Here is a 12,862-nt window from a genome sequence, read left to right as displayed (position 1 = left end):
ACTGCTAGTCATGAGGAACAGATATCTCAGTTAATGATTTTAGTGCTTTTCTGAGCATGGGAAGATGTAAGAATATGGGTTCATAAAAATTTTTCCTGAAATATATCTAACTGCTTAAGGGCCTGTTTTCCCAAAGCACAGAGTGCTTCATCCCATTCTTTATCCTGAATTCCTTTCAGGGTGTATCGTAGGTCAGCGACTGCAGTGGCTAATGACTTAATCCTGGTGTAACAGTATGGCAAGTGACATTCCTTGTTTTACAAGAGTAATTGAAGTGGGATGGAGGGTTCTACTGGAGATGGGCTGTAACAGAAGGAGTTTCATTTGAACGGAGGCTTAAACCGTGAGAAGGCGCCAGAGCAGAACAAGGTGGAGGAAGGGTACTTTAGGCATGAACAGCTGGCATGAAGGCTGTAAAACAGGAGAAAGCTTGGTGTGTCTGAGAAGAAAAAGGCCAGGATAAGTGTTGTCTAAGGAAGAGGGAGAAGGGTAGTAGGAAATGGTATTGGAGAGGTAGTCAGTGGTCAGAGCACATAGAGCTTGTAGGCCATGCTTTTGAGTTTGTTCTGAGGGCAATGGGAAGCCATTGAGGGGTTTATGCAGGAGAGTGACAAGGCGACCTATGTTACAAAAATGTCTCTCCTGATATGTGCAAAGAATGATTTCTATAGGAGTGGGAGTGGAAGTAGAGAAACTGGGTAAGAGGGTGTTGTAGAATATAGGCAAAAGATGATGGTGGACATCATGGGGAAGTGCAGATGGAAAATAGAAGACACATTTTATATTATGGAAGTAAGAAGTCTGAGCTTTCACACTGGAGTGCTTGTGATAAGTAAGGGAGGAACTGGGGTTTTGAGTTGACTAATTTGGGTGGATAGTGGTGACTGTGAGGAAGGAAAGCTCATTGGACCTCACAGGCCTCTTGGCTAACAAAAAGGGCAGCCTGATGGAAAAAGTGAATTGGTTCAAAAAATTGTGTAGCAGGGTCCGCACTCAACCAGCATCAGATCCTCCTGTTTTAACTTCCAAAGGCTAAACCTAAATTTAGTTCCATAACTTTCAAGCTTAAATTTTTGAGAAAACCTACCTAAAGATAAATATAATAGGAAACCGTTGTGAAAAAGGAGACAACTAAGAAAGAGATATTGCTAAAAAAAAAAAAAACCAAAAAACTATTTCATGTCTATTAAACGACCCAATGCAAATTTATAGTCAGAAGTACTAAAATTAAAATGCATAAGTGGAAAATGAACTGTAGTCTTAGAGCCACCAATCATTACTAGTTATTACCAGTATGAGGTTAGATTTTCCCCATATTGTCTCAGGGCCTAGGTTTTTGCTCCACAAGATTTAAATCACTGAGTGTGTGTGTGTGTGTGTGTGTGTGTATGTGTGTGTGTATATATATACTTGTGTGTGTATATATATATATATATATATATATATACTTGTGTATATATATATATATATATACTGGGTCTTTGTTGTATATATATTCGTTGTGTGTATATATATATATACTTGTGTGTGTGTGTATATATATATATATATATACTGGGTATATATATATGTATATATATATATACTGGGTCTTCGTTGCTGCATGTGGGCTTTCTCTAGTTGTGGCAAGCGGGGGCTACTCTTTGTTGTGGTGCCCGGGCTTCTTACTGTGGTGGTTTCTTTTGTTGTGGAGCATGGGCTCTAGGCGCGTGGGCTTCAGTAGTTTCAGCACACAGGCTCAGTAGTTGTGGCGCGCGGGCTTCAGTAGTTACAGTGCGTGGGCTCAGTAGTTGTGGCTCGCAGGCTCTGGAGTGCAGGCTCAGTAGTTGAGGCGCACAGGCTTAGCTGCTCTGGCATGTGGGATCTTCCCAGACCAGGGATTGAACCCGTGTCCCCTGCATTGGCAGGCAGATTCTTAACCACTGTGCCACCAGGGGAGTCCCCACTGAGTATATTATTAAATTGGTTTTCATCTCTAAAGTCTTATTCTTCTTTGACTGTAGGGAACTTAGCATATTTCAGCCCATCTACCATCTAAAACCAAATTTTGCCATCCTTTCTATACAGTGAGCTCTTTTGAAATCTTATTAGGCTGTCTATCTTCAGGTGTATGCATAGTTCTCGACTCTGGTTAATTCAAGTACTTATTTATAAAGTCACCATCCAAATGGATGCTGAAACATGGATTAATATTTATAAATCCTAGGAAGAATAATAGAATTTTAGGGTTTGAAGTTAGAACAGAGATTTTCTCATAAGATACGTAATTCCTCTGATCATTTTGTAATGCATCCCTGTAATTTTCCTCTAGTTTGGAGCCATGTCTGTTCTCCAGAGTATCACAAAGCAAATCTACTCCCTGATTCACGTAAAAGTCCATCATATGTTTGGAAACCCCCATTAGGTGCTTGTGGTGTCTATATTTTCTTTCCTTCTGGTGAATTTTCTCTAGTTCCTTCAAGTATTCCACTATTTCTTATAATCCTATTTGTCTTTCTATTCAGTTCTTAAACTTTATAATCACTTTTGGCACCACTTGATTATCATTCATCATTTTTACTTGTGTCAAGATGATTAAGCAAATATTGACCTATCCCAAGGGGCAAAGGTGGAAATTAACTCTTTCCTTGTATTCATTCAACAAATAGTTGTTAACTATTATTTACTATGTCCTGTTTCTCTTTCTTCCATACGCTTTGAGGCTGTTAAGAATAGAGGGACATTTACCTTTTAATGAGCATCTACATGTTACAGACATATAGAAAAAAATAAAATTTACACATTCCTTTATTTTCCTTTCCCCTTTGAACCTTCTCTCTTTGTCTCTTTCTCAGTTATCCTGAAAGCAAGCAAACAAAACTTGATCTCCAGTTATTACTGTGCGCCTGAACTATAAAGTGTGCACTTTGAGAGAAGTCGGTGTTTATGACAACAGACCTTGGAACCAGATTACCTGGGTTACAGTTCCAGCTCCACGATGATCAGTTTATGTCTTTTGGAAAGTCATTCAACCTTTTTGGTCCTCAGTTTTCTTCTCCCTAAAATGGGAATTATAATAATCTTACCTACTTTATGAAGTTAATATAATTTAAGGGCTCAGATACGAAGCAAGCACTCTGAGAGTCTTTGAGGTTGTTATAATTTTTATTTCTTAGTAAAGCTGTTTTAGCTATTTATGTGGTCTTTCTTTGTCTAAGGAGTTAGCTACATCCAAGTTTTTATTGAGGGAAGGAAATCTGTAGGAGAGCTGGTGTTTGAGTTTTCTTTTTTTCTCTCGTTTTTAGAAGAATAAATTTTAAGATAGACTGGGCATCTCTGAGGCCTCATTCTAACTTACCTATAATAAAAACCTTTGAATTTGGCCTAGTTCAGTTTATCTCATATTGAAAAAAACTCATACAGCCCTCAGGGCTGCCACTTCTTCTGAAAAAGCTTTTGCAGGAAAATAGGTAAGGATGGAGGTCATGGTTACAGAGATGGAGACCCACTGGAATCCACCAGAAATGGCAAAATCTTCTCCCAGGTGAGTTTTCAGAAGTTCAGGGTATAGTTTTGAAGAGAAGGAATAACTTTATCCTATTCTACATCTGTCCAGCCTTGGTGTCCCTCTGCTTTAACATGTCATGTGTTAATACTGTTGACTATATCTCCTTGGACAAGTGGAGTTGGTGTAAAACCTTATATTTACCCCCTGGAGGGAATGTTGCTGACTCTGTATACTTTTAGAACCTAGAGTAAACTATGCCTATTTAAAGGCTTGTCTCTCCCTAGAAAATGTTTTCAGCACCCAAGAGCATGCAAGTGAATTTTCTCCATGAGGGCACCGTTACTCATTTCCAATCTGCAGGTCTTTAATTGTTGCTCAAAGTATATTTAGAAGCTTTCATAGATCATTGCCCACAGATTCAGATGGATTGGATACTTGGGGAATGTCATGCCAGTCTTGCAAAACCATGCTTACTGTGAGAGCTTTGTAGCCGAAGAAAGCTGTAAGGAATTTAAAGAGAAAACCCACTAAAAATGTTAGTGATGACAGAAAAAGAAAGTAAACATAACTGGAAAAAGGAAAACATGGTGAAAGTGCCTTGAAACCCAGTAATATACCATATAGAATGTGCTATGGTTAGTATATTGAACGTTTCCTCATAACCACCAAGAACATAAAACGAAAGTTATATATTACAGCTGAATGAATTGGAGAGATTGCACAGATTTTGTGTTCTATATTTCTAATTATAGATGTGTGTTTAAATCTTTTTAGACAGTACTGGCTCTGGGTAAAGTGACAGAATCACATTGTCAGATCACATTGTCGCTGTTCTAACAGTGACTTAGAACAAGTTCCATTGCATCAAACCAGATGCCACCAAAAAAAAAAAAAAAAGGAAAGGCCGTGTCATTTTCTGGAAGGAAAAAAAACTTTTTCAGAATGTATATTTTAGAAGAAGATAGAAGACATCTATTTGGAAGAAGACAGACTTAAGGATATACTAGATGGTGTCCCAATAATCTAAAAATAGAATTGAAATTAAAATTGACCTGAGGAAAAATAATGTGAATAGAAGTCACCTAAAATTTCAAATCTGCTCTAAATAGCAGAATAGAGGGTTGTGGTACAATAAAGCTCTTTAATAGAGGTCAGGGAGAGTATGAAATGTAAATGAATCCTTCCACCAAACTGTTGCCAGAACCATGTTCCTAAAAATGAAATGAAACGTCTGCTCACAGTCGCTGTGCAGACAGGATAAAGTCTGATCTCGAGAGCATGGCACGCAAAGCCTCTCACAGACAGCGGCCAGCCTCAGAGGTGGCCCGTTCATGCCCGGTCCCTGTTCCTCACACACACCCTGTGCTTGAACCACCCTGAGTGCCTGCCCTGTGCCTGGAACTGCTCTGAGCACTTTATGCATAAATGCAGTCTCTCACTTAATTGTCACAGGAACCCTGCAAAATAGATGTCCTTCCCATTATAGGGATGAAAAAGCCAAGGCACAGAGTGACTAAGTAACTTACCAAAGACTAGAAGTTGGAAACTAGTTGCCAAGGACTAGTGACTAGTAACCTGCCCTGCTAGTAAAGAGTGAGAAGAACTTGGTATTCCCTGAATACACGATGATGCCCATTTTGGTTTCCAGGCCTTGCTAATGCTTTTCTCTTGGTCTGGGATTCCCTCCTGACTACCTCTCCCCACCATGCACACTCTTTCCGGTAGACTTGTACTATCCTATAAGACTCAGATAAAACATCATCATCGACTCTGGAAAGGTTTCCCCAATTATCTCTGCTAGAATTGTTGATTTCTTCCTCTGTTCTCAACAGCCTTTTGTTCATGTCACTCTAAGCATTTGGGACTCTATAGTTAGCGATCTGTGCATGTCTTTTCTGAGATTGGAAACTCTTTGAAAGCAGGAATCTGGCCTTATTTACTTTATTTGAGCTCTCCTCCTAGTATATAGGTTTTCAAAAGTATTTTCTTAATAAATAGATAAAAAGGAAAAAATGGGAAAATCTCAGATTTTTATGTTTTTTTCAGACTGTTAATGAGAATCAAAAAATGAAAGTTAATTAGGTCCTTTCAATATATAGGTACATACAGTCTTTCAGAATGTACACCTTATTCCTCTGTCCAGTGGTGACCTAGTAAACACAAGTTTCATATATAGGCATTTAATTTTTTCACAAATTCTACAACATGCTAGACATAATATAGAGAAATATGAAAGTTTTAAGAAAATACTAATTATAAATATCTCTCTTTATCTTTCAGAGCCGAAACCAGTTCAAATTGTTATCCCTTATGAAAGTCATAGTACCTCTGTAATCTTATATGTTCAGATGCCTGATATTGGAGTGTTTGATGGCATACATATTGCAAGTGACAGAGGGCCAAATGTAACCAGGTTTTTGAAACAGGACAATAAAATAACTGTTGACAATTTAACCCCAGGCACAGAATATAATTTCTTTGTTTCTACGATCAGTGGGACTAAATTAAGTAATATGTATTATGCGCCAGCAGTAAAAACATGTAAGTATTTTAGGACTTGTCTAAGATGCTTCTTTTTTACAAAATTTAAAAAATTTTAATTAATTTATTTTTTAACATCTTTATTGGAGTATGATTGCTTTACAATGGTGTGTTAGTTTCTGCTTTATAACAAAATGAATCAGCTATACATATACATATATCCCCATATCTCTTCCCTCTTGCATCTCCCTCCCTACCACCGTCCCTATCTCACCCCTCTAGGTGGTCACAAAGCACTGAGCTGATCTCCCTGTGCTACGCTGCTGCTTCCCACTAGCTATCGGTTTTACATTTGGTAGTGTATATATGTCCATGCCACTCTCTCACTTTGTCCCAGCTTACCCTTCCCCCTTCCCATGTCCTCAGGTCCGTTCTCTAGTAGGTCTGCATCTTTATTCCCATCCTGCCCCTAGGTTCTTCATCACTATATATATATATATATTTTTTTTTTTTTTTAGATTCCATATACATGTGTTAGCATACGGTATTTGTTTTTCTCTTTCTGGCTCACTTCATTCTGTAGGACAGACTCTAGGTCCATCCACCTCACTACAAATAACTCAATTTCGTTTCTTTTTATGGCTCATATTCCATTGTAAATATGTGCCACGTCTTCTTTATCCATTCATCTGTCGATGGACACTTAGGTTGCTTCCATATCCTGGCTATTGTAAATAGAGCTGCAATGAATATTTCGTACATGACTGTTTTTGAATTATGGTTTTCTCAGGGTATATGCCCAGTAGTGGGATTGCTGGATCATATGGTAGCTCTATTTTTAGTTTTTTAAGGAGCCTCCATACTGTTCTCCATAGTGGCTGTATCAGTTTACATTCCCACCAACACTGCAAGAGGGTTCCCTTTTCTCTAGATCATCTTCAGCATCTATTATTTGTAGACTTTTTGATGATGGCCATTCTGACGGGTGTGAGATGATATCTCATTGTAGTTTTGATTTGCATTTCTCTAATGATTAATGATGTTGAGCATTCTTTCATGTGTTTGTTGGCAATCTGTATATCTTCTTTGGAGAAATGTCTATTTAGTCTTCTGCCCATTTTTGGATTGGGTTGTTTGTTTTTTTTGATATTGAGCTGCATGAGCTGCTTGTAAATTTTGGAGATTAATCCTTTGTCAGTTGCTTCATTTGTAAATATTTTCTCCCATTCTGAGGGTTGTCTTTTCATCTTGTTTATGGTTTCCTTTGCTGTGCAAAAGCTTTGAAGTTTCATTAGGTCCCATTTGTTTATTTTTGTTTTTATTTCCATTTCTCTAGGAGGTGGGTCAAAAAGGATCTTGCTGTAATGTATGTCATAGAGTGTTCTGCCTATATTTTCCTCTAAGAGTTTGATAGTGTCTGGCCTTACATTTAGGTCCTTAATCCATTTTGAGTTTATTTTTGTGTATAGTGTTAGAGAGAGTTTTAATTGCATTTTTTTACATGTAGCTGTCCAGTTTTCCCAGCACCACTTATTGAAGAGGATGTCTTTTCTCCATTGTATATTCTTGCCTCCTTTATCAAAGATAAGGTGACCATATGTGTGTGAGTTTATTTCTGGGCTTTCTGTCCTGTTCCATTGATCTGTATTTCTGTTTTTGTGCCAGTACCATACTGTCTTGATTACTGTAGCGTTGTAGTATAGTCTGAAGTCAGGGAGCCTGATTCCTCCAGCTCCGTTTTTCTTTCTGAAGATTGCTTTGGCTATTCGGGGTCTTTTGTGTTTCTATACAAATTGTGAAATGTTTTGTTCTAGTTCTGTGAAAAATGCCAGTGGTAGTTTGATAGGGATTGTATTGAATCTGCAGATTGCTTTGAGTAATATAGTCATTTTCACAATGTTGATTCTTCCAATCCAAGAACATGGTATATCTCTCCATCTGTGTGTATCATCTTTAATTTCTTTCATCAGTGTGTTACAGTTTTCTGCAGGTCGTTTGTCTCCTTAGGTGGGTTTATTCCTAGGTACTTCATTCTTTTTTTTTTTGCCATGGTAAAAGGGAGTGTTTCTTTAATTTCTCTTTCTGATTTTTCATGATTAGTGTTTAGGAATGCAAGAGATTTCTGTGCATTAATTTTGTATCCTGCTACTTTACCAAATTCATTGAATAGCTCTAGTAGTTTTCTGGTAGCATCTTTAGGATTCTCTATGTATAGTATCATGTCACCTGCAAACAGTGACAGTTTTACTTCTTTTCTAATTTGGATTTCTTTTATATCTTTTTCATCTCTGATTGCTGTGGCTAAAGCTTCCAAAACTATGTTGCCTAATAGTGGTGAGAGTGGGCAACCTTGTCTTGTTCCTGATCTTAGTGGATATGGTTTCAGTTTTTCACCATTGAGGACGATGTTGGATGTGAGTTTGTCATATATGGCCTTTATTATGTTGAGGTAAGTTCACTCTATGCCTACTTTTTGGAGGGTTTTTGTCATAAATGGGTGTTGAATTTTTTCAAAAGCTTTTTCTGCATCTATTGAGATGATCATATGGTTTTTATTCTTCAGTTTGTTAATTTGGTGTATCACATTGATTGATTTGCATATATTGAAGAATCCTTGCATTCCTGGGGTAAATCCCACTTGATCATGGTGTATGATCCTTTTAATGTGCTGTTGGATTCTGGTTGCTAGTATTTTGCTGAGGATTTTTGCATCTCTGTTCATCAGTGGTATTGACCTGTAGTTTTCTGTTTTTATGACAGCTTTGTCTGGTTTTGGTATCAGAGTGATGGTGGCCTCATAGAAGTAGTTTGGGAGTGTTCTTCCCTATGCTATATTTTGGAAGAATTTGAGAAGGATAGGTGTTAGCTCTTCTCTAAATGTTTGATAGAATTCACCTGTGAATCCATCTGGTCCTGGGCTTTTGTTTGTTGGAAGATTTTTAATCAGTTTCAATTTCAGTGCTTGTGATTGGTCTCTTTATGTTTTCCATTTCTTCCTGGTTCAGTCTCAGGAGGTTATGCTTTTCGAAGAATTTGTCCATTTCTTCCAGGTTGTCCATTTTATTGGCATAGAGTTGCTTGTAGTAATCTCTCATGATCCTTTGTATTTCTGCAGTGTCAGTTGTTACTTCTCCTTTTTCATTTCTAATTCTATTGATCTTAGTGTTCTCTCTTTTTTTCTTGATAAGTTTGGCTAATGGTTTATCAATTTTGTTTATCTTCTCAAATAACCAGCTTTTAGTTTTATTGATCTTTGCTGTTATTTCCTTCATTTCTTTTTCATTTATTTCTGATCTGATTTTTATGATTTCTTTCCTTCTGCTAACTTTGAGGTTTTTTTGTTCTTCTTTCTCTGATTGCTTTAGGTTTAAGGTTAGGTTTTTTATTTGAGATGTTTCTTGTTTCCCAAGGTAGGATTGTATTGCTATAAACTTCCCTCTTCGAACTGCTTTGGCTTATCTCATAGGTTTTGCATCATCGTGTTTTCATTGTCATTTCTTTCTAGGTACTTTTTGATATCCTCTTTGATTTCTTCAGTGATATCTTGGTTATTAAGTAGTGTATTGTTTAGCCTCCATGTGTTTATATTTTTTACAGATTTTTTCCCTGTAATTGATATCTAGTCTCATAGCATTGTGGTGGGAAAAGATACTTGATATGATTTCAGTTTTTTTAAAGTTACTAAGGCTTGATTTGTTATCCGATGTATGATCTGTCCTGGATAATGTTCCATAAGCACTTGAGAAGAAAGTGTATTCTGTTGGTTTTGGATGGAATGTTCTATAAATATCAATTAAGTCCATCTTGTTTAATGTCTCATTTAAAGCTTGTGTTTCTTATTTATTTTCATTTTAGATGATCTGTCCATTGGTGAAAGTGGGGTGTTAACATCCCCTACTATGATTGTGTTACTGTTGATTTCCCCTTTTATGGCTGCTAGTATTTGTCTTATGTATTGAAGTGCTCCTATGTTGGGTGCAGAAATATTTACAATTGTTACATCTTCTTGGATTGATCCCTTGATCATTATATAGTGTCCTTCTTTGTCTCTTGTAGTAGTCTTTGTTTTAAAGTCTATTTGTCTGATATGAGAATGGCTACTCTAGCTTTCTTTTGATTTCCATTTGCATGGAATATCTTTTTCCATCCCCTCACTTTCAGTCTGTGTGTGTCCCTAGGTCTGAAGTGGGTCCCTTATAGACAGCATATATATGGGTCTTGTTTTTGTATCCATTCAGCCAGTCTGTGTCTTTTGGTTGGAGCATTTAATCCACTTACATTTAAGGTAATTATTGACATGTATGTTCCTAGTACCATTTTCTTAAAAATATGGAACGCTTCACGAATTTGCATGTTATCCTTGTGCAGGGGCCATGGTAATCTTCTCTGTGTCGTTCCAATATTAGTATATGTGCTGCTGAAGAGAGCACCTAAGTTGCTTCTTGATTTTGATTTTGTGTGTCATTTCAAATTAGTAGTCTACATTCACTTTAACACAGTTGTTTTCAAAGATGCTTTAAAACATTTGCAAAAACCTCATTACTGAGCCTGATCTTTAATTGCCCAAGTATGCAGATAGAGCTAACCTTGTTTAAAATTAGTAAGTCATGAATTTTTTTCTTACGTATTAACAGAAAAAAAATACTTGCATATTAATCAGAATTTTCAACGACTTAATCCGAGTGAGGAATGTGAGTAATATTTAGGCAGATTATGAAATCTAGATCACATTGTTTGAGTGTAGGGGCCCTGATAGTGTCTCTCAAAGCATATAATCTAAGTGTGTGTTTGCTTATCCCATGCTGCCATTTGTCTGGAAAGAACTAGCTTGTATTTTCTTTACCTCTTTGAATATTTTAAATTAATATGTTTAATATTTGTTCATACCAATACTTACGTTTTCAGATTCATGTTGATTTTGATTTATCTTTAAGTCACTCAAAAATTCTACAGATATTAATTTTGAAATTTTGGGATACTTGAAATTTTCTAAGATATCCATCTACTTGATGTAGAAATAAATGGCAAAGAATAATAAATGTCATATAAAAATCATGTGGTGTCCTAAAAACATATTTCTGAGTATAAATATAAATAAATGTCCAGATTCTTAATGATTTGCTCTTCCTGATTATAAATCTTCACATATGTAATTATACCACTACGAGTCTTCTTCCCCCAAATTGTAATCCTTCCCTTACTGTTTAAACTCAATTTTTTCCACAAAATAATCTCAAATTGATGTCACAAATCACATTATTCCAATAGCATTTTAACATGTTCATAATCAGCTCAGTATATGTTTATTTTACTTCTGCTTGTAATTTTTGTAACTTTTTGTATCTGTATTCTCTGTCTCTCTTATATTATGAATCATTGTGGGCAGCATTCTATTTGACAGTTCTTTTCTTTAAAAATAATTTATACTTGATCATCTATATCAATGTCATTATATCAATCAGCAGAAATACCAATATATGAGATGATTGTCTAAAGCTGACATTTTTCAGGTTTTCTAAAATAATTGTTTTCCTTTATGCTAGATGAGATCTTTAAACTGGGAAAACTAAACACTAAAACTCATCAGATAAAATTTGTTTTTAACTTCATCCAATATTTGATACAAAGGGATTCTTCTTTGTGTATACTTCATATTTCTCTCTCTGTTGTCTTTTCAGCTTATGCTAATAGTTTCAGAAAGCTTTAATTCTTTTTTCCTCCTTTGAATATTGTACATTTACTCCTGTGAATTTGCTGTTATGTAGTTTTTACTGCAACATCAAAGTTAGCTACATGTAATGGTATTTACAGTGATTCTGAGTATTGCAATAGATTATCATATTTTATAAGCTGTCATGTGTAAACAGCTATTTTTAATTAGGATAGATAATTCATTATTAAACTATTGTCCTTTTTTGCACTGTGCTTTTTATTCCCTTTAAAGGGGTAAATAATAATAACAAAAAAAAAATGGTTAGAAAACATGCAGGAGGAATTTAAGTGTTTCGTGTATTTTGGGTAGGTCTGGAAGCACCATCAAATATCCATGAGGGCAAAGTTACAAACTCTTCCATTGAAATTCTCTGGAATCGAGCTGATGGGAATTTTCAGCATTATGAAATCACATGCATAAACTGTGCTGCTGCTTTCATGGTACGTTATAAGGGGTTCTCAGAGGAATAACTTTTATTCTGAAGCCAGTATTGCTGCATTCTTATATTAGGTAGTAGTGAAACTAAATAACCCCCAACATTTTTTTTGCTTGTGTTTGATGGTGGAGCATTTCTTAAATGAACACTTGGTAAGTTATTCTTTTGGATCAATAGGTCCAGAAAGTATTTCAAGAAGCAGCAACATTCTCTAACCTGGATCCTGCCACAGTGTACACCTTTTCAATTCGCACTGAAAAAGAAGGTTTTAAAGACAGTTCTCCCTACATAAAAGAAATACAGACAGGTACAGCCTATGTAAGCACTTCAGTTATTATTCAGTGTTCAAATATTTTTTTTAATTTCCAATTTTCTAAAATATTTTATTGTTAATATAATCAGAAGGATTCCATAAAAATGCTTTGGTTTTATGTATTATTTTCTTTCTTTTTAAAAAAATTCATTTATTTATTGATTGAGGTACCATTGACATATAAGTTTCAATGTTCAAATATTCATTTGGTTCTTATAGGGAAGATTTAATAAATAGTTCATTCTTCTCAAATTTTCTTAATGGGCAGGCAGTATTTCCTCTTATCTCTTTTTCTATTTCCCGTTGTATGAATTAGCACAGTCTCTTTTGTGTGTCTGTTTCCAGACAATAGAGTTGCTAACTGTCTGGGTTCTGGCCAGAGTCTCCATTTGTGATTTAATTTTTCCATTGTTCAGTTAAACAGACAGTGAA

The 12,862-nt window shown here is 35.8% G+C and overlaps 1 protein-coding gene across 1 annotated transcript in view; it reads left to right on the top strand.

The window, feature by feature from the left end:
* LOC307194072 (tenascin-R-like) overlaps positions 1-12,862 on the top strand; it is a 51,757-nt gene that overhangs the window by 18,067 nt on the left and 20,828 nt on the right. Inside the window, exons 11-13 of the mRNA XM_079936883.1 lie at positions 5,768-6,028; positions 11,991-12,121; positions 12,295-12,424. Coding sequence (XP_079793009.1) covers positions 5,768-6,028; positions 11,991-12,121; positions 12,295-12,424 — 522 coding nt within the window. The remainder of the gene's footprint in view (positions 1-5,767; positions 6,029-11,990; positions 12,122-12,294; positions 12,425-12,862) is intronic.

The sequence above is a fragment of the Stenella coeruleoalba genome (assembly GCF_951394435.1).
Source record: "Stenella coeruleoalba genome assembly, chromosome: 11".
NCBI classification, from domain to species: domain Eukaryota; kingdom Metazoa; phylum Chordata; class Mammalia; order Artiodactyla; family Delphinidae; genus Stenella; species Stenella coeruleoalba.
This window is presented reverse-complemented; position numbering and strand designations above follow the sequence as displayed.